Source organism: Equus asinus, chromosome 27 (assembly GCF_041296235.1).
Source record: "Equus asinus isolate D_3611 breed Donkey chromosome 27, EquAss-T2T_v2, whole genome shotgun sequence".
Classification (NCBI taxonomy): Eukaryota; Metazoa; Chordata; class Mammalia; order Perissodactyla; family Equidae; genus Equus; species Equus asinus.
This window is the reverse complement of record NC_091816.1, coordinates 33038770-33060910: the sequence shown is the minus strand read 5'-3', so window position 1 is coordinate 33060910 and position 22141 is coordinate 33038770. Positions and strand designations below refer to the sequence as shown.

General features: G+C 47.5%; 1 protein-coding gene across 2 annotated transcripts in view; it reads right to left on the bottom strand.

Moving 5' to 3' along the window:
• XKR5 (XK related 5) overlaps positions 1–22141 on the bottom strand; it is a 32598-nt gene that overhangs the window by 9001 nt on the left and 1456 nt on the right. For both annotated transcript variants that reach the window (XM_014857439.3, XM_070499947.1), the window contains exons 2-6: positions 21485–21668; positions 10620–10804; positions 9396–9605; positions 7707–7876; positions 3300–3411 (exon numbers count right to left, since the gene is read on the bottom strand). In XM_014857439.3, the coding sequence (XP_014712925.3) occupies positions 3300–3411; positions 7707–7876; positions 9396–9605; positions 10620–10804; positions 21485–21668 (861 nt within the window). The remainder of the gene's footprint in view (positions 1–3299; positions 3412–7706; positions 7877–9395; positions 9606–10619; positions 10805–21484; positions 21669–22141) is intronic.

Genomic DNA, 22141 nt, shown 5'->3' with positions numbered 1-22141 from the left:
TCCTCCCACGTTATTTCCAGTTTCCTGTTGTACTGGAGCAAGTGCCTAGTGCAGGGCGCTTGTTATAAACAGCATGAAACCTGAAATAGGCTGGGGGAAAAGCCTGGGAGGGGGCCGGGAAGTCCCAGCGCCACGGGGCTGGAAGGAACCTGACCGATCCCCTCACGTCCTCTTCTAGTATCTTTGGGGGATGAGGAGAGGGGGATAACAAAGTGGGCCTCGAACTGGGAAACGAGACGGAATTCCTGCATGATGTGTGTTGGCTCTGCAGCCTTTGTTGCTCAGACCACTTCTAGACGTTGTTCTGAGGGCTCACAGTTGCTGGTGAGAGAGACGTTGGAGCCACCCAAGGCCAAGAAAGGGGAACTGAACAAGTCCTAAATACAGGTATTAAGTGAAGAGAGACTTTCTGCAGGGCTACATCATTCGCAGGGCTCTTGGTTGCAGCCTGAGGCTGGCATGCAGTAGGTACTCAATAGATGTTGGTCAAGGAAACCCAAGATGTGAGCCAGAGCTGCCTGCTTTAATGCTTGTGCTCCTTTGACTATGATTCACACAAGATCTTCCCGCTGAGGACTCCCTCCAGGGCCCCTTGGGAGTCAGGGGTTCAGGCAGCTCCAGGAAGCAGAGCGGCAGGACCAGCAGGCCTGGCTCCATCCGAGCCCCTCTGGCCGTCTGATCCCCGGGTGCTGAGCCTTGGCCCCCAGCTTCCACTCCCCGCACCCTGGGTCAACAGGCTGAGAATGAAATCACCTTCTCGTTGGAACTAAACTAGGTGGGGAACCAGCGCAGTGGCTCCCAGGAGTGCGACACACTTTGGGAATGGTGTTGGACATCTGGATTGCAGTGTTAAAATGTGTAAAGCAGCTGGGGGAGGACGTTTTTACTCCCTACGCTGCAGTGCCCGCAGGACTCAGTTATGCCTCCCGAGAACTGGAACATCCAATGAGCGGTTAGTCTTCCCAGCCAGCAACACCCTTCATCCCAAGAGTCATGTGCCCCAGGCCCCCAGGAAGGACTGCTTGAGAGGTGCCAGGAACACTCAGACTGATGTGCCAGGTGAGTGAGCACAGCTGGGTCACACCTGGGCAACCGGTGGCCTCAACTTTCTCTGTCATTTACACACACACAAGCAGCTTAGAAATCAGCGCCCTGCTATGCAAACTAATATTTTAAAAAGGACTACCAGATGTCCTTCAACAAACGGGCAAATGGCCAGTGAACTGTGCCTCGGCACCATGGAACAGCACTCAGCAATAAAGGAAGGGACTGGTGATGCCCAGGACAGCCCGAGTGAACCAGAGAATTACGCTGAGTGACGAGCCAGTGTGCAGAGTTTACATAGTATACGATTTCATTTGTGTGACACTGTTGCAGTGACAAAGTTATAGAAATGGGGAACAGATTGGTGGTTGCCAGGTGTTAAGGAGGGGTTGTGAGGAAGCAGGTGTATTTAAGAGAGAGTAACAGGAAGGGTCCTCTGGTGACAGAAATGTTCTCTCTGCATCTTGAATGTGTCAGGCAATATCCCGGTTGTAATACTGCGTTATAGTTTTGAAAGATGCTACCATTGTGGGGAACTGGGTAATGGATACAGGGAGGCCTCTGTATTCTTTCTCTCCTTTCTCTCTCTTTTCTTCCTCCCTCTCTCTCTCTTCTTTCTTTCTTTCTATTTCACCTCTCATCCTTTCCCTCCCTCCTTCTTCTCCTCCTCCTCTTTCTTCTTCTCCTCTCCCTCTCTCCTCTTTCCCTCCCCCCTCAATCTCTCTCTTTCTCTTTCTTTCATGCACAATTTTGAAACATTTTCCCGTTCTTTATCTCAGCACCTCCCACGGATCCTCCTAAATCTGGCTCTAGTTATCTCATTGGTGAATTCTTTTCATGCACTTCCAGGTATATCAGTTGTCCTTGTGTCATTTCTCACTTTATACTTTTTAAAAATTTTTTCAAAAACATTTATTGATGTGGATATCTCTGTATTATTTATTAAAACCACAATTATCTAAAAAAAAAAAAGAACTTAATTTGAAAAAAGAAGGGACTGATTCAACCCTAATCTCTAACTAGCTATGTCTCGTGCCATCTACTGAAGAAGGTCGGAGCTTAAAGCCCAGGTGGTTTGTGGCTCTCGAATACTTGTCTTAAGGCCACAACATATGAATCTGCTCTGCCCCTGAATAGTCTCGTCATCTCTCTAAACCCTGGGATTCTCAAGGTCATTTCCTTTCCCTGGTCAGCTACTTGCAAGGGTACTCTGACCCCCAGCTGCCATGAGCAATAAAAGGACTCGAGTCCCCTGACACCCATTTCTCTGAGTCAGGCCCCAGGCCTGTTCAGGTGGTGCCCACTACATCCACACGCCTAATTCGGGATGCAAGTGACCAGAGGGCTTTGGGGTGAGGGTGGGCGCTCAGGCCCATGAGTCATTGCAGATGACTGAGGAGTCTCTGCACTGGATGGTGTTTCAGAAGGACGAGGACCCTCATGAGGCATTTGGGTGGCTGTCCTGGACAGTCTAAGCACAAACCCGCAGAACGAGAGGCTGTGGTCGCTGAGCCAGCACGTGCTGGCTTGGGGCAGTGCAGGCTGACAGCAGGGGTGTTTTTTTATTTTTATTTTCCAAGTGTAGGAGAGGAATTCCCTTTGGAGCTCACATCGATCTTAAGCCAGGTTAACACAGTGGGGACAGCATCGACCCTGGAGTCCTTCACTCATTTATTCATCCATGAAACGTAACTGATTATCTAACACTGCCAGACAGCGTGCTAGATGCCTGAATTGGAGCTGGGTGCAAATCCCAGCTTTGCCACTTAGAAACCGTCTGATCCTGTGGGACGTTACTTGACTTCCTCTGTGCCTCACCTTCCTCAACTCTAAGTTGGGGGCAATTCAGCACCATCTCCCAGGTTTCTTGATGACACACAGCACGTGGTGCAGTGTCAAGAACATCCCTGTTCTGCACCCCGATGCCAGGATGCTGAGGCGGGAAAGGAGAGAGCAGTCACGTCTTTGACTCCTGCCATCGCTCCAGGGACGAGCCTCGCCCATGAGGCATTTTGGAGAGAAGTGGACAGCCCCTGCTTGCAGTTCTGAGCACAGCTAACAAGACAGACAGAGGCTGAGTTCAGCTTCTCACGCTCCGGTGGGGATGGCCTTGCCGCCCACGGTGCAGCGAGCCCCATTCCTTGGTCTCCATGTAACCACTTCTGAGCAGTTTCCTACCCTTGGAGCTAGTTCAATGTGAAGAAACAAGTTGGGGGCAGGGAGGGAGGGAATGAGAAAGCAACACTGGGTCTTACCAATCAGAAATCCAGACAAGACTCCTGCTGTGGTCCACAGGCTGGTCCACGAGGCCCCCTGGAGAAAGTCAGTGGCCAATAGCAAAAGGATGACGTTCTCCAGCAGCATTATCTGTGGGACCAAAAGGAGAGTCACCATACCTAGTCAGGTGCACCTGGCCTCAGGGATGCTCCCCGTCCTGCAGTGTTGTGGGCTCTGTCCTCAGTGCCCACTGGGGCTCCCATGGCTGACTGGGCCCTCCTAGAAGCAGAGTCAGGGTCCAAGAGAGTTTCTCTGGCACAGGGGGATTCTCCTTGTGCTCAGTGCAGCTCATTAAAATGTCTGCAGAATATAAAATCACAGGAAATGTAAGCACAGAGCCCACATGGTACGGTGGCTCCCCTTGGTGAGTCAGATGGGGCTGAGAGAGGAGACTTTTATTTCCAACTTTATATATTCAAATTCTCATGTTAACTGGACCCATATACCAGCTTTGTAATACAATAAGTAAAATTATCTGCAGAGCTCACAGTCCCACTGAATTCCTATAAGTTAGAGTCACAAACTTTCATAACTTTAGAATCTTTTTTTCCAAATATTTGCCTCTTTAAGGGTAGATTTGGCCTGTGGCCACCAGGTGGCACCAGGGAGAGAGCGGCTGCTGGGTGAACATGGATCCTCCCTCTGCATCCAAAATGGCAACAGCTCTTCTAGAAGGCTCTTTGTACCTCCCATCTAGGCTGGCTTATTCACCTTGGTTTCCAATTTTTAAATATAAAACTATATTTCTTAAAATAAGTAAACAAGCTGGACATAATTCAAATATGATATATTTAAATACTGTGTATGAGACATTAGAAATACTAAGTTGTAACACTGTTATGCTAAGTCTTTGAAAGCTTTGCCATGGTCATTCATTGGCTTCATTTTAACTCTAGAACAGCCGAATAAGGAGAGAATTAAAAACGTTACTGGCAGCTGCTTCGCAATCCTGAGAATGCCTTTTGGCTCCGGGTGGCAGTGTTTCAAAGGTTCAGCAGGCTTTATTTCCGGACTAAAAGGCATTGCCCAGCAGCCCAGTCCATAAAACTTGGAGTTGTTCTCATCCTACTCCTTAAGTCAACTACATTTTATCAGCTGTCTGGTCCTGCTGATTCCAGTTCTTAGGTTTGTCTTAAATCCATTGCCTTTTTCCTGTCCTTACTGCCATTTTCATAGTTCTGATCCTATGACTTCCTGTCTGAGTCCTACCATGTTCTCTGTCTTCATTCTCTCTCTGCAATCTCACCTCCACACCATTGCTGGGTGATCTGTTTCACCTGCAGATCACACCTTGTCATCACTCCTTAACATGCCTCAAAATAGCCCCATCTCGACTCAGGATCAAGTCTGCACTCCTCGACAACACAGGCAATCCTATTTACCATGTATCGCAATTTTCCTTTCCAGGGTCATTTTCCAACATGCCGCCCCCACAATGACTGTGATATGTTGTGTAGCAACTTGACTGGGCTACGGGATGACCAGAGAGCTGGTAAAACATCCCTGGGTGTATCTGTGAGGGTGTTTCTGGAAGAGATGAGCATTTGAATTAGTAGTCTGAGTAAAGATCACCCTGCCCAGTACATGTGGGCATCCTCCAATCCTTTGAAGGCCTGAATAGAACAAAAAGGCAGAGGAAGGATGAATTTGCTCCCTCTCTTCTTGAGTTGAGACATCCATTTTCTTCTGTCCTCAGACATCAGAGCTCCTGGTTCTCCGTCCTTCAGACTGGGGCTAATCATACCACCAGCTTTCCTGGTTCTCCAGCTTCAGAAGGCTAATCTCAGCTTCCATAAACAGGTGAGCCAATTCTCATAATAAATCTCCTCTTACATATCTCTATATATCCTATTGCTTCTGTTTCTCCAGAGAACCCTGACTAATACAATGACATTCCACTGACAAAGACTCTCCTGGACCAAACTTGACTCAGACAGGCTCCCCCAAGCCCTCTTCTTGTGAGGCCTCAACCTGCAGACTCTTAGCCCAAATGATTTCATACCCCCTCCCCATGCACATTAACAGACTTGAACAAACACTAACATAGTTTCTAACAGCTCAAGGTCGCATCCCTAGGATGATGACCATAGCCCCAGTTAAGTTCCTGTCTAAGAAAGCTCGACGCTGACAGGAAAGTTTATTTGTTCCATCCAAAACCTGGTAAAAGGCAGATAAGCCTGGAACCCTCTCTCAGGGCAGTTACTTTAGAACATTTGCAGTTATAACTCCTTTCTCTGCCCCTTTGAGATGTAAATTCTCTCCCATCCAGAACTGTCTTCTCAAGGACCTGAGAACCACGGAGACGACTCTCCCAGCTCGGTGGGCACTCTGCTCTATAGGAAGACAGGAGAAGAGTGTTTCCTCTCCCAACAAGCGCCAGTTAACAACCCAGATGGTACAGTCACACTAACCACCTCCTTTCCCACTTTTGGCAAACTTCCACTTCCCTGAGTCTGCTCCAGCGCCTGACATCCCCCGTCTGCCTCATTCATTCTCCCTCTAAAGCACCATCTCCTCTGCACAAATTGAGGTTGGGGTCAGTTCACGCTGGACTCTCTTCCCTGCTGCAATTGGCTTAATGAACTCTGTTTTCTTCGCCTTTAACGAGTGTCTGGCTTTGTCTGTCTTTGTCCTGTGCACACTCACTTTCTTGTGGACTCCTTGATACTTCATGGTCTTTATTTTCCTTCTGTAGCTTTGCCTGAAATGCCTCAGCCGCTCCCCACCATGCTCGACTTCGGGCAAACCATACTCGTCTCCCAAGACCCAGCTTTTGTGAAGCCTTCCCTGACCTTCCTCTTTCGGCCTCTCATATTCCTGCAGGGTTTTGATAGCATCGTTTCTCTGGTCACAGTGGATCCATTCATGTGTTCATGCCTCTGTGGCCACCGAGACACGACCTTCTCACACTGGCATCTGAGTCTGTTTCCAGCACTCAGAGGAAACTGGAGATGCATGTTTAAGTGAATTATCAATGACGAGCGAAGGAGATTAACCGAGCTTTCTAGAACATTCACGAATTACCCAGAGGCTGGTTTCCACCTCCGTGAAGGAGGACGTGAGTATAGCTAAGGGCTTCTCAATTAGGCGGATCATCAGCGCTGCCCAACGCTCTTTCCAAAACACTGGTCCAGGGCCCACTCAGACCTGCTGGGTCAGCATCGCTGATGAGGTGCCTGAGAATTTGTACTTTGGAAAAGCGGGGCAGGACCCTGACGACGTAAACACATTCAGTCCTCATCCTCACACAATGAGATGGGCGTTATTATTTCTGGTTTTCAGATGTGGAACTGAGGCTTGGTGAGGCCCTGTGACTCACCCAACATCACAAGTCCTCTTTGGTCTGTTGGCCCCATGGCCTGTGTGGTCACTAAGCTAGACGGGGTTCTCCTAAAACTGGGAAGTGACCATGCCACCCACCTTCTCCGGAATAGGAGCTGCATGTCCCTCTTATGTTCGTTCACATCTCCATCCTGGAGCGCCTGCTTCCTGGAAAGTCTCTGCATCTTTTATGATCAATAATGGCTGCTATTTGTCAGGTATTTTGTGCCAAGTTGTTTATTATTTTATTTAATCTTCACAAGGACCCTCAAAAGTAGGTGGATCTTATGTAATCATCACAGGAATGCGGAGGAGGGGGCAGCCTCATTCCTGATGTATGGATGAAAAAATAGGTTCAGAGAGTTGATATTCTTGGCCAAATCAGTCGGTACTGGTGGTCGGCAGAGCCAGGGTTCCGATGCAAGCTTGTTCGATTCCAAAACCTGTGCTCTGAGGCCCTGGGCTGCATCTTCTCTCCTGTGCCGTTTGCAATGCAGCTTAGCTTCCACCTTCTGGTCAACAGCGTCTCTGGTCATCCCAGCGGGAAGTGATATTCACCATATTCCCCTGTGTTCTAGGCATGTTTTCCTCTCCCAGCATTCACCCATGATTGGCATTGTTTGTTGGTTATTTGCGTACATAGCTTATCTCTTCTACTGGACAAGAAGCAACCCGAACACAGACATTATGTCACCCTTGTGGTTCTCACACTGCTAGGACCCGGGCTGGAACTCAATAACAATCAAGTTGATTAACAAGGACACTGTGTATATGATACAACAGAGTAGAATCGGGATTATATTTATCAGGTGGGCTGACACAGACAGTGTCTAAAGAACATCGCCAAATCTGCCAGTTTTTGCTGCGGTAACCATGTGGAACAACTGCTTGTCAGGTTACTATTTCCAGAGTCCACCCTCTCTGTTCCAGACTATAATTCCCTCTAGAGTTTTTCCTAAACTAAGCTATCCCTTCTTACTAGATGTGCATGCACATGCACACATGCGTGTGTTCTATATATACAGTGAAGGTTGGCATTAAAGAAGGCCACCATCACTACTTGCCGTGTAGAACGTGGCCATCCTATTTCTGGAAGGGCTGTCCCAGAAGTTGAGGTAGCAGAAGACGTACACGGCTCCCACGAGCAGGTTGAACAGCCTCCAGTGGCAGGTGCTGTCGATGATGTCACTCTGTTGTGCCACCAGCCAGAAGGTCATCACCAGCCAGTGAGCACCTGGAGGGAGGAGGAGAGTCAGGGTCCACACGGGGAGATGGGAGGAGGTTGGGCAAGGACCCAGAAACCAGGGCCTCGTGACCCTCCTCTCTGTTCTGACCGCACCTGAGTTAGCATCCGAAAAGAGATTCAAGGGGCACGAAGAGCAACACATTTGATCTTTGCACGGATTCTCATTCGATCCTTATAAAGGGCAGCTGACCTAATTTGGGGATGAGCAAACAAAGACTAGCTTCCGTAACACTCACCAAACCTTACAGACTTGTGCCCTTTGAGATCTGGAAACTGTCTGATGAGGCAGTTCTAAACTGATTGCCCCATCTTTTTAAATTGCTGCTGCAAGAGCTAAAACCCTCTGCGTCCAAAGGAAAGATCTGGATGGGGCCCAGCTGTAATTTTTATCCCTTTATTTTAAGATGAATAATATCATACTGGAGTTTGATCTGAATTAAAAAAAATGAATATAAAAGTAATCTCTCTTTAGGAGCACTATTTCTTTCAAAAATTTCTCCTTTCTATCAATAAGTGTATTAATGTTTGCTTTAGGCTCCAGGTCTAAAGATTTCTAATGCCTCCAGTTCTCCTTAAACAAGGGCACACTGTTCCTTCTTGCAGAGCGTATTCACTGATGGCCAGAGATTCCTCTCCTTGGCAGGGACCACAGGCCCCTCCAGGGCTCTGCACAGTCAGGCAGACTCCTTGTCCTCACCGTTCACATCAGCAAGTGGCTGGACTGAGCACCGAGGGAGGGTTTGGGTTCAGTGGAGACGTCCTATTTGAAACAGGCCAAAATTCAGCATCCAAATGAAATGGAGGGCTTTGGGAGGCTATGAGCAATATCACATATATAGTGAATACTTTCGTATTGAGTCAGGGTAGGTGGGACCCTAAGCCTCCCTCCCGTTTGAGTGACAGCCTGATTTCAGAAAAGATTTCAGCCTGAGATACAGAATGCAGTCTTCCGAGGAGCCCTCACAGCAGCCAAAGCTGTGCTCTGGAGCTGGCTGGGACTTTGAGGGTTGGGTTATAAGCTATGGGCATGTTTCTCCAAAGAGAGCCACCAGAGGTTCCTCCCCTCCTTGCACATCCATGGGGGCTGGAGTCGACTCCTCCAGGCCCTTGAATCTGGGCTGGCCGTGACTGCTTTGATGGATGGAAAACAGCAAAGCCATGCTGAGCCAGGGCTGGGCGAGCTTCAAGAGGACTGGCAGCTTCCACTTCCCTTCTCTTGGAATTCTCAGCAGCCATGTCCAAAGTCCAGGCGACTTTGCAGAAGAGAAAGGGCACAGGAGGGACTCTGGGCACCAGGCGTATGAGCGAAGACGCCGTCCATACGGCCAGCACAGGGGGCCTCCCTGTGAATCCAAACACCCATGTGAGGTCCCCTAACAAGAACCCCCTACAGCCCATTCAGACATCAGAACCAGGATTGATGGTCATCAGTGGTTATTTTAAGGCGTTAAGTTCTGGGGTGGTTGGTTACACAGCAATAGACACCTGGAGCTCAAGCTCGGCTTACCTCCAACAACTAAAACCCAGATGTGGTAAGTTTTGAAGAACAGAACCAGACTGAGGACGCGGGCTGCCAACATGCCCATCCTCCAGAGTTGCTGGCAGAGGAGGGCTGCCCACGGCATGGAGAGGCGACCTGGCTTCATGGAGTCCATGGAACGAGCATAGCACACCAGGGCCCAGGACAGCGCGGACCAGGAGCACAGGGCGCTCACCCCTGGAAGGGAAGGGACAACAGTGTTTGTGGGACGTCTAACCTCTTATTAAAACCTGGCTTTATGAAGGGTATTCCTCACCAAGGCCCTGATGGGCGGGTAGCACAACTCTGTGTACAAACGCGCACGACTATGTGCGGGAAGAACCGAGGACGAGCAGGAGAGGCTGCCTCTGCAAACTGCAGTGGGGGCTCTTCCACAGCAAGCGAGCTGGGCTCTTCCCTTGTCACCCTTTAAGCAGAGCGCCTGAGTCTCTGCTCCTCTAAGCCCTCCTGTCTCAGCTCTGTTATGAAGAAGCAGATCCTCAGGGCTCTGAACGTGGTATTCCATCCCAAATGTACTTTGCTGTTCAACCCATCGGAAGGAGGTTTAATCAAAGAACTCAAACCAGAACATCAAACTGTACCAGGCCCATTGAAAAGGATGGATGGACGGACAGCCAGGACTCTCAAGCATTTAACTCATGCACATATCAGTGTGGACACTCGGCAAAGAGAGAAGAGAAGAGAAAGGAGACGAGGGGAGAGAGCAAGAAGCGACTGAGAAAACGAGAGAGAATGAGCACGCCCACGCCCTGGAGAATGTGCGAGCGCGGGACACACGTCTGCTGGGCCCTGAGCTGCTCAGTTTCCGCACGGCTCTCGAGGTGTAAGCTTCTGGCTGCGCTGAGTTACTCAAGCTACTAAAGTTGCAGGAAAAACAGACACATTGATCTTGCTGAGAAGCAGAGTGTGGCACCTTCTCAAGGTGTTTTCAGGGTCATTTGAGCATCCACAACTTCTACCTTAGGGACTGACTTTGGAATCCAAGCCCCAGGAAGGAAGCCCCCTCACTATGAACTAATCGCCACAAACGGAAGCTAATTTTAGCCATCCCCTTGCACTAGTGAGCTCGGGCTGCCCTAATTCTCCCAAGCAGAGGAAATCTTAGATTGTGGGGTTTTGATAAATAAGGCACTCGTTTCTGTCCCCCTTGAGAAGTCGGACTGTCTATGCTCAGTGGTGGAAGTCACTCACCTGGCACAACATCAGTGAAATCCGAGGCAAGAAAAACATACGTTTGAAGCAGCAGGTGGGGCCCAGCCTGAAGCAGGGCTTCTAGGAGGCGGAGGGCTGACAGGTCGGCCTCCTGCAGCAGCAGCTGGCCCCGGTGGGAGGCCTTCCACTCCTTCGACAGAACAGTGCATGCGGCGTCCCAATGCCTGAGGAGGAGCAGGGGTGACATGGTGCTGAGCCAGAGGGTGACAGCTTAATTAGGACACCGCCCCTTTCCTGGCTTACCATTTAGAGACCTTTCGCATTCTAGAGAATAACCTGTCTACACACTAGAGTCTCTGAGCTCTGACTCTAGCCTGAAGATGCCAGCTCTCATCCAAATGCTGCCATGGGTAATCCTGCTCAGCAAGGCCTGGCCGGCGGACTGGCAAGCTGCCCCCGTGCGGGAGGGGTGCGGGAGGCGGGCCAGGAGCTGAAATGAGGCTGAAGCAGACGCAGCTTAACAGGAGGGGCTAGGTTTGCAGGGGGCCAGTTGCCAAGCAGCCCCCTACCGAAGGGCCAGGCCTGCACAGGTGGACAGCAGGAAGGGCAGGCCACTCTTGAGAGTCTGCAGGACAGGGCTGGCCGGGGCCACAGGGACACTCCAGTGCCCCCAGGCTGGGTGACCTCCCCACGGTCCAGGGAAGGGAACCAACACAAGAGAGAGAAATTAGGAAATGTTCTTGTTTCATTCCATTTCTCATAGGCCCATCCTGGGAACCTCTCCTGAAGCTCCCATCTTATGAGAGAGGTCTGGAAGGTGCCATGGGCCACCAGCCTGTGCCCTCTGAAGGCTCGGGTGGCAAAGATGAAAATGAGGCCACTCCCCAGGCACTGTGCACTTGGGGTTTCCACAGCAGATTCCTCCCTCACCCTCCAGTGTCCCCCCTCGGTCTAAGCCTGAGCCAGAACGGGGCGATTACACCTGCCTGCACAGGCGCGGGCGTGCCCACAGCCTCCATTTGGGATTGCAAACTTCCGTGTCGAACAAGTTAAGAAAAACTAGAAATCATTTTAATTTAAGGACTCCTGAATCAGAGCTGGATGCCCCTTTAAAGTCACCTGGAAAGCCCCCTCCCGAAGGACCCCCGAGGACTCTGGCTGTGCAGATGACACGCCAAGCTCCGGTCTCTGCTAACACTTCTACGGCCAGAGCAGAAGGGGGTCCTCTTTGAAACGGCTTTATTCACGGTACCCAGGGCCCAGGAGAGACACGTAAGAAAAACAGTGCTCCTTTCTCACAATTTGGAGTTGTGGAGTGAACTGACTTCTTACTGAGTCTTTGAAGCTGTGATCTCTGACACAAACGTCATGTTAAGAAAAAAAATATGAAACCAACAACTGTAATCGTAACGCTAGGTTGCAGCTTCGCTTTCAGTCTTGAATCATTGGTTCAATTGCTCGTCCCTCTTCCTACCCTCCCGGAGGCCTCCATTCCTCCCATATGCATTTTTATTGGGCTTCTTTTCCCACCTCGGAGACTGTAGAAGGTGCAAATGAAATGAAAGATGTTCCCTGGAAGCCCAAGATTCAGTCGTGGAAGGAAACCATACACATGTGAAAAGTTTGAGTAGGAAGAAAAACACGTTAAAGTGAGCAGCTTTAACTCACTTTAAGGGAGTTTAAGGGGAGAGTGACGGGGTGAGACCCAGGGGGAGGACAGTGTGGGCAGGGAAGGCGTCCTGGGAGAGGAGGACAGGCCGTGGAGCAGAGCCTGAGGGAGCAGGTGTGGGTCCCGGGGGTCAGTGGGGCAGGACGAGGGCCTGAAGTGGCGGGTCCAGGCTGGGGACAGTGAAGGGGAGCCAGACAGTAGAGGCCTCTGTGGGTCTAGTGAGGGGTTGGGGTTCCTTCCAGGAAATGGAGAACCAGGGGGATGTGACTCAGCTGGTTTTCCTGATCCCACTGCAGAGGGAGGGATTCAGGCTGCGAGGATGGAAAGCCGTCAGGGCGCCCAGGTGAGAGCTGAGGCGAGATGTGGGGGGGATGGAAAGGAAGCAGTGGTGTTGGGTGGTCAGCAGCTCCCGTCAAATCCCATCATCGTAGTTGCTGCCTCATTCGGGTCCTCACAGCTCCTGTCTGGACTTCTGCCCGCCTGCCTGGCCCTCAGTCTCTCCCACTCTGCTCCATTTCCTTCTCCCTGCAGCCATCTCTCGAAAGGCCTAATCTGAGCAGTTTATCTCCTTGCTTAAACTTCCCAATGGGTCTTTGACACATGGAGGATAAAACCCAAACTCCTCACCTAGTACACAAGTTCCTTCACGGTCGAGCCCAATCTATCTCCGACCCCCTTCCTCTCATCTAGAACATTCTTACCCTACACCCACATTACAACAAACTTCTGGTTTCCAAGCACACCATTTCCAGCACGCCTTTCTGCCTCCGTACCAGCTGTGGCTGCTTCCTGGGTCAGAAGTGCCTCCTCCTCCCTCGTGGATGGAAATCCGCCTCATCCTCAGCCTTCACTCAAGAGTTCCTGCACCAGGGCAGTGGTTCCCAAACTCGAGTGGACATCGGAGCCACCTGGAGGGCTGCTCAGTACAGGCTGCTGGGCCCCAGGCTCTGAATTTCTGATGAGCGAGACAACGTCTGCAGAACTAGGAGAAGTTTGCTGTGACGTGATGTTGGTTGGTCCAGGTGCAGTTCGACAACCTGTATCTTTAACGAGTTCCCCTGGTCCATGATGTGGATGCCGGTGCGGGGACCGCTCCCGAAGGCAATCCTCGGGGCACCCCCCAAGACTGCAAACTTCTTCGCTTTGTTCTTCTGAGTTCACTGTTTTGTTCCCAGTTCAGCCTCAGATATTGTATCTTAATCATGTGTGTCTCCAGTACCTTCGGTCACACATAAGTTAGTAAATGTGGACAAATCAATTCTGAGCATAAGGAGGTGTGTTGAGGACGGTCTAAGATTTCTAGTTGCATTAAGAACATATGCTCTGGGTTGACATTTGGACACATGACAAATTATCTTAACTTAGGCCTTTTGAATGAAGTTTCTCAGCAAGCTCTGATCTTTCCTCATTACCAGCTCAAGTAAAAAGCAAACACATCCACTTCACCTAGAATAATCGATCATAGGCCCATGACTTTAAAAATAAGCAATGCTTCTCTCCCTCTTAACACTTTTTGGGGATGTTAAAGCTGAGATAGCAAACAGCTCAAGCTTTGGCTATGGCTGGGCTTTTTATTTCAATTTTTTTATAGTGGTAAATACATGTAATATAAAATTTACCATCTTAACCATTTTAAGTGTACGTCAGTGTTATTAATAATTCAAATTTAATAATTTATTAAATTATATTGATTTAATAATAATTGAATCGAACTTAATAATTTATAATAATTCATAATGGTATGCAACCATCACCACCACCCATCTCCACAACTTTCTTCATCTTGTAAAACCAAAACTCTGTACCCATTAAACAGCCACTCCCCATTTCCTCCTCCTCCCACCCCCTGGCACCCACCATTCTACTTTCTGTCTCTGTGAATCTGACTACTCGAAGTGGAATCATATAGTATTTGTCTTATTGGGGCTGGCTTATTTTACTTAGCATAACGTCCTCAAGTTTCATTCACCTTGTACCATATTGCAGAATTTCCTTCTTTGTCAAGGCTAAATAATATTCCATTGTGTGTATACATTTTTCTTATCCATTCATCTGTCGATGGACACTTGGGTTGCTTCATGTTTTAGTTACTGTGAATAGTGCTGCTATGGACATGGGTATACAGATATCTCTTTGAAACCCTGCTTTCAATTCTTTCAGGTCTATACTCAGAAGTGGGATTCCTGGATCATAGGGTAATTCTATGTTTAACTTTTTGGAGGAACTGCCATACTGTTTTCCACAGTGGCTGCACCATTTTACATTCCCACCAACGGTGCACAAGCGTCCAATTTCCCCACATCCTTGCCAACACTTGTTTTCTGTTTTTTCGATAGTTGCCATCCTAATGGGTGTGAGGTGGTGTCACATTGTGGCTTTTGTTTGCATTTCCCTGATGATTAGTGATGTTGAGCATCTTTTCATGTGCTTATTGTTATGGCTGTATTTTACATACTTTAAATATTAAGTTTCTACTATCTGTGCTGAGCTTGCCTTACATATCCTTAAAGTTCACCTCCACTTTCCTTCTAAGAACTTTTAGCTTCCACTGAAGAAAAATTCCTAAACCAAGACACATGCTAAAGATGAGAAGAGTTAGGGACTCTTCTAGCACCTCATGCTGAGTTTCCAAATGGATTCATATGCTTAAAAAAATGAAAACGATGTTGGTAACATATAGCATTTGAGTGGAAATAGAAAAGCTAAATAGAAAAAAGTAACTGACTTTGTTTACACAAGTAGTCACTAATGTCGGGCGCTCTTGAATGGAGTCAAATTTAATATTAGTTTACTATGTATTATTTGGCATTTAAAAAAGGAATATATTTATGTTTTAAGTCCTCGTATTTTTCATAAGCTACCTTAACTCAGGAGGTTTGTCTTTATTGGTTTTTCTGTTCTTAGTAGATTCTTCTGCCTTGTTATGAAGTCACTTAACATGATCCCTTTTTAGATGCTATTCAGGATTGTGCAAAACACAATTGATTTGGCTCCTCCTACAGGCACTTTTGTGAACTTGCAACCACCCGAAAAGCTCCTTTGCAGGCCCTGATTAGAAACAGTCTTCAAAATTCAGGCTGGCTTTGCTGAAAGACACTGCTGCCCCCAGGGTTTTCTTTGTGAGAATCCAGTGAGCTGGTGTCAGGAGCAGGAACAGATCTGCTGCTTTCTATTTAACTGTCAAAGCTTTCTGTAAGGAAGAAGATTTCTGACTGTTTGGCTTACTTTTAATCTCAGAATCATTGCAAACGATGTAGCTCTTATGCTTGCACTGACTGTTTGAAATCTTAGAGCCAAATCTGTGGTTCATCTCAAATAATCGTATATTTGGCTCTATCTTCTTTTCTAACATTTCCTCCCTTTTCCTGACTTTCCTAACTTATTTCTTTTCTTTTTTCCTCTCCTTTTAAATTACGTATATTTTTAGTCATCTTAACTTTGTTTGAAAATCACAAGAGATATAGATGAGTAGTTGTTTTTTCCTAATTTCTAATTTTCATGTCCCTCTTCACATATCTATTTCAGTTTTTATTATGTTTAATATTCATGACATCATTTGAGAAACTCTTGTGGGAGTGTGGGGAAGATGAGAGTGTGGAGTCCCCGTCGGACACCAGCAGCAAGAATCTGGACACATCAGGGGACTGATGTGGTCCCCATCACGGGATCAGTTGGGCCCCAGGGGCCCCACAGAGCTCCAGAAGGCACATTCATGTGGCATTTATTCAGGAAGCGTCTCTCCGGTGGCCGGTCTTGACTTAAGTCTCCTTTGAGATATCAGATGTTTGCTTGGGTGAACGCTGAATCACTTTTTCAATAGGGTGTCTGTCCTCGAGGTCACATACTTGGTGATTACAGGGGCCTGACCCCTTAGGTTTTCTCCCCAGGCCGGGCTGAGGGAAGGGCTGATGTGGTAGGTAGTGCTCAACAGAGGCCCCATCCTCTGTGAGTCGAGTGAACAAACCATCTTTGCTCTCTTCCCACTAGTAAGGGTCCAATCTTCTCAGAGGAACCGCACTGTGTGGACACAAAGGCCCAGGTTTGGGCAAAATGGCTGTGGCTCAAATGTGCTTCTGGTGTCTTTAGAATCTAGGGTTACAGCTCCGAGGGCCCATGAAATCCGGGGGGGTGGGGACTGATGTCCTTCTCAGCAGCACCCTCGGCCTCTTACATGAGAATCTGCTCTGGGTGAGAAGGGAATCATTCCCTCCTCAGACTCACCTCAGAATCAGAAACTCACTTCATCTCCTTCAAGGAAAGCCCTGGGACTAGCTTGAAGGCACCAAGAAGAGCCAGGAGCACAGCCGGAGATCCGAGACTTGGCAGTGACTCCCTAACACCCTTCCAATCTGTGGGGTCTCCAAACTCACGAACACTTGCTGCACGGCTTCACTGACCGGATCCGCCTACTTTTCTCCCTTCTTTTATTCCTGACAACTCAATGGAATATGAGGCAGCTGAGAGCTGAAATGGGCCTTTTACATCAACCACAGACAGATCTCTCCTGACACTCCAGGCATGCAGGTACCCCAGTGAGAAGATTACCTTACCTGAAGAGGGGACCACAGGAAATCTCATCAAGACGGTGGTGTAGGCAGACTCTGAACTCATCTCCATTCATGAACACCACCAGGTTACTATAATTCTTGGGAAAATTACCCCAGAGTGAGAACTGAAAACTAGATAAAAAGAACCCCTACAACCAGGGGCAGTCCTGACTGAGGCGTAGAGGCAGAAATTCCTTTCTGGAGAGAAAAAAGTCACCTGTGCCAGCCATGGAGCTTCATAGCTGAGTGGGAGGAGCCCTACGGTACACAGCCTTCCCTGGAGGAGTGGGGACCTGAGCGGGGGTGTGTTACTGCTCTAAGCATCCTTCAGACTCAGCACAACTGAGACGAGTCTCATAGTATCTGGCTTTGCGAGCTATTAACTACAAAGGGGAATATCCCCAGAAAAGCTATCAACATAAGTGAAAAAACCCAGCTCTTAAAGGGCCCATGCACAAATTCACCCATCTCAGAGAGCAACTTAAAATCACCAAAAAGAAAGGTACACAATCCTTTGGTGAAAAGAGACTCACCTGGTAGGCTCTGGGTGCACCTTGGTGAGAGGTGAGACCTCTCCAGAGACTGAGACATTAGTGACAGCCATTGTTGTAACCTAGTACAGGCATGCTGACACAGATGCTGGCAGCCATTGAAGTTATTTCCCTGGCCTGTTAGCCCAGATGTGTGCCATGCCAAGTAGAGTGCCAATTTAATCCAGCTCAGCCAGGGCAGGCATCTTTCCCTAGGGACTGGCCCCACCCAACAGCAAACCCTCAGACTACTTGTCGGCCTACATAGTCTGGGTGCCTTGATCCTCTGAAGGCAGGTGAGTGTGTCCACCTCTGTGGGGCATGACCTGCATGAGGACCAGGTGAACTGTGGGGATTTGGGTGTCTCTGCAGTGGGACAATTGGATATGCTCCAGGGGTTCAGGAAGTGTGCACAGACCAGGGCTGCATTGACGGTGTGTGTGGACCTGCACGGGGTGGGGCTTATCAGTGGCAGAAGACCTGTGCTTCACAAATAGCCATAAAATGGATCAGCCCCAACTTCCAAAGCCTCAAACAATTAGGAGCTCCCAAGCTTGGGGCCAGCACCACCCAGCTGCAATCCTGAGAGAGCTGATAACAGCCTTGCAGGCTTGAGGCCTACAGCAACTGTAAGCCCCTGAGCCTAGCAACCAGCCATGCTGGGGGCCTTCACATAGTAGAAAAACTGCAACAAGAGTGTGCTGTTAGACCTTGGAGCCACACCCGATTTACAAATAGTCAGCCAGAAAGGGAAAGGCTAGACTCCCTGGATTCCTGCAGCAAGAGCAACCTGCCACAGCAGAAGGATACATGTAGCCCACACAGGGGTCACTCCTGGAACATTTGGACTGGTGACAAGAGGGAAGGACACTGCTAGGCCTCAAAAGGCATCCCTTACATAAGGCCACTTCTCCAAGAGCAGGAGACACAGCTGACTCACCTAATATATAGATATAAGCACAGAGAAAGAGGCAAAATCAGGAGGAAAGGAATCATTCCAAGCAAGGGAACAGGACAAAACCCTAGAAAAAGAACTAAATGAAACAGAAATAAGCAATCTACCCGACAAAGAGTTCAAACAAAAACTCATAAGGATGCTCACAGATATTGCGAGAAGACTAGATGAACACAATGAGAATGTCAACAAAGAATTGGAAAATATAAAAAAGAACCAATCATAAATGAAGAATACAATACTGGAAATGAAAAATTCACTAGAGGGACTTGATAGCAGAGTAGATGATACAGAAGAATGGATCAGTGATCTGGATGAAAGACTAGAGAAAATCACCCAAGCTGAACAGATAAAAGAAAAAAGAATTTAAAAGAACGAGAACAGTCTAAGGGACAATATCAAGCACATTAACATTCATATTATAGGTGTCCCAGAAAGAGAAGAGAGAGAGAAAGGGGCAGAGAATCCATTTGAAGAAATAATGGCTGAAAACTTTCCTAGCCTAAGGAAGGCAACAGACCTCCAAGTACAGGAGGCACAGAGAGCACCAAACAAGATAAACCCAAAGAGGCCCACACCAAGACACATTATATTTAAAGTGTCCAAAATTAAAGATAAAGAGAGAATCCTAAAAGCTGCAAGAGAAAGGCAACAAGCGGCATAGAAAGGAAACCCCATAAGGCTATCGGCAGACTTCTCAGCCAAAACCTTACAGGCTGGAAGAGAGTGGCATGACATACTTAAAGTGCTGAAAGGAAAAAACCTACAGCCAAGAATACTCTACCCAGCAAGGTTATCATTCAGAATCGAAGGAGAGATAAAGAGTTTCCCAGATAAGCAAAAGTTAAAGGAGTTTATCACCAAGTAACCAGTCTTACAATAAATGCTGAAGGGACTTATTTAAGTGAGAAAGAGAAGATCACAAATAAGAATGAGAAAATTATCAAAACAAAACCCAACAGGTAATAAAATCACTGATAAAGCAAAAGTAAAGTAAAGGTAGCAGATCAACCACCTGTGAAGATAATATGAAGGTTAAAAGACAAAGCACTAAAATGACCTATTTCAATGATAAGAGGGTAATGGATAGACACACAAAATAAGAGATTAGATATGATTTCAAAAACATAAAATGTGGAAAGAGGAGAGTAAAAGAGTAGAGCTTTTAGAAAGAAGTCAAAATAAAGGGACCATCAACTCAATATAGATTGCTATAAATGTAGGTTATTATATATGAACCTCATGGTAATCACAAACCAGAAAGCTATAATAAATAAAAAAATAATTAAGAGAAAGGAAATCAAATATATTACTAAAGAAAACCATCAGATCACAAGGGAAGAGAGCAAGAGAAGAAGAAAGGAACAGAAAAGAACCACTAAAAATCCAGAAAAAAAGTAACAAAATGGCAATAAACACACATTTCTCAATAGCTAATTTAAATGTCAATGGACTACACGCTCCGATCAAAAGGCATAGGGTGGCTGATGGGATAAAAAAACAAGACCCATATACATGTTGCACACAAGAGACACACTTCAGACCTAAAGACACTCACAAACTGAAAGTGAAGGGATGGGAAAAGATACTCCATGCCAATGGCAAAGAAAAGAAAGCTGGGGTAGCAATATTCATATCAGACAAAATAGACTTTAAAACAAAAGCTGTAACAAGAGACAAAGAAGGGCATTCTACAATGATAAAAGGAACAATCCAACAAGAGGCTATAACACTTGTAAATATCTATGCACCCAACATAGGAGCACCTAAATATATTAAGCAATTGTTAACAGACATAAAAGGAGAAATAGACAGTGATGCAATAATAGTAGGGGATTTTAACAGTCCAGTTACACCAATGGATGTATCATCCAAACAGAACGTCAGTAAGGAAACATTGGCCTTAAGGAACACATTAGACCAGATGGACTTAGTAGATATATATAGAACATTCCATCCAAAAAAACACCCAGAATACACGTGATTTTCAAATGCTCATGGAACATTCTCCAGGATTGATCACATATTAGGCCACAAAACAAGTCTCAATCATTTTAAGAAGATTGATATAATACCAATCATGTTTTCTGACCACAAGGGTATGAAACTAGAAATCAACTACAGGAATAAAAACAGAAAAGCCACAAATATGTGGATACATGCACCCCTATGTTCATTGCAGCATTATTCACAATAGCCAAGACACAGAAGGAACCTAGGTGCCCATCAAGGGACGAGTGGATAAAGAAGATGTGGTACATAGACACTATGGACTACTACTCAACCATAAGAAATGATGAAATCCAGCCATTTGTGACAACGTGGATGAACGTTGAGGGATTTATGCTAAGTGAAATAAGTCAGGGGGAGAAAGTCTCATAGCGTATGATCTCACTCATGAGTAGAAGACAGAAGGTAAAAACGACAAACACACAGCAACAGACATTGGACTGGTGCTTACCAGAGGGGAAGGGGGAAGGGAGGAGGGCAAAAGGGGTGATCAGGCGCACATGTGTGGGGATGGATTGTAATTAGTCTTCGAGTGGTGACCATGATGTAATCTACACAAAATTTGAAATAGATTGCGATGTACACCTGAAATATATGCAATGTTATAAACCAATGTTACTGCAATTAAAAAAGAAAAAGAAAAGATAAGGAGAAAAATTAAAAAAAAAAAAGGGGACCACAGGTAAGCCTAAAGGACACTAGGCCAACCAGGTGTCTTTTTTGTGGGAAAAACTGGCCCTGGCTCCCAAACGCCTTGTTCCTGAAATAAAGCCTTGATGCAAATGTCACCAGGCCAGCTCTGCTCCTAGTCTGTGGTTAAATCTACGCCACTTCTGTGACTATGGTAGTAGGTGTTTAAATGGAACGGCCTTAAGCAGGTCACCTTCTATGGCTCCAAGGCCTCGAGCCATGAATGGAAACAACAGAAAGATAGAATTTGGCTGAAGTCAAGGAAAGCTTTGGAAGGGCCATAGCTATATAGGGTAGGAGCCCCTGATGATAGAGATGCTCCAGGAAGTGCAGGCTGGAAGAGGGGGGCCCATATCAGAGCAAGGGTTCCACGTGGTGGCTCTGAAAATCGCCCATCCTTGAAATTCTAGGACCATAGGATAGAGTCCACGTGCACAGAAGAGCCCTCCTACTGCACTCATGCAATCCTGCCTCAGAGTCGAGAGGAGGCTGCCAGTCCTTACCGCTTCCACACGCCAAGCTGTAGGCCATGCAGAAGGACCAGCAAGCAATGACCTTGATGTCCATCTGCTCGGAACCACAGATAACTCAGGCCCTGCACCAAGCAGCCGGGCAGCAGCACAGCCAGGGCCAGTCCCCCCCAGAGGAGCTGTCCTGCGGAGAAGTAGTAAACCACAGTGCAGAGGCCTGCGGGAGGGAAGAGGAAAGACCAGGGTCAGTGGAAGGCTGGACTGAGCCTGGGTCCCCAGCCAGCACTGCACCCCTGTCCCCAGCAGGGCTCTGGGCTAGACCCAGTTCAGAGGGGCATGAGGTTGAAGGAAAGGCCAGGCCTTTCCAGGGGACCCAGAGGATCAGACACCAGGTCCTAGGAAGGGACAGTTGGATGGCACAGGACAGCAGGAGCAAAACACACCTGGAACCTGGTATGTGCTCAAAAAATGTTAAACCTCCTCTCTGTGGCTGCTGTCTTTATTTTATCTTTGAGGATGGTAGGGTAGAGAAACAGAGTTGAAAGTGTGAGACAGATCCAGGTCAGGATCTGTGTCCCTGTCACTGACAGTGGGGTGGGAGCTTGTATCTGTCCAGCACCAGCATGTGCATGATGCACAGTCATTGTTTTATGTGGCTATAATTCGGGTTTTCCATATTAAAAGTTTATG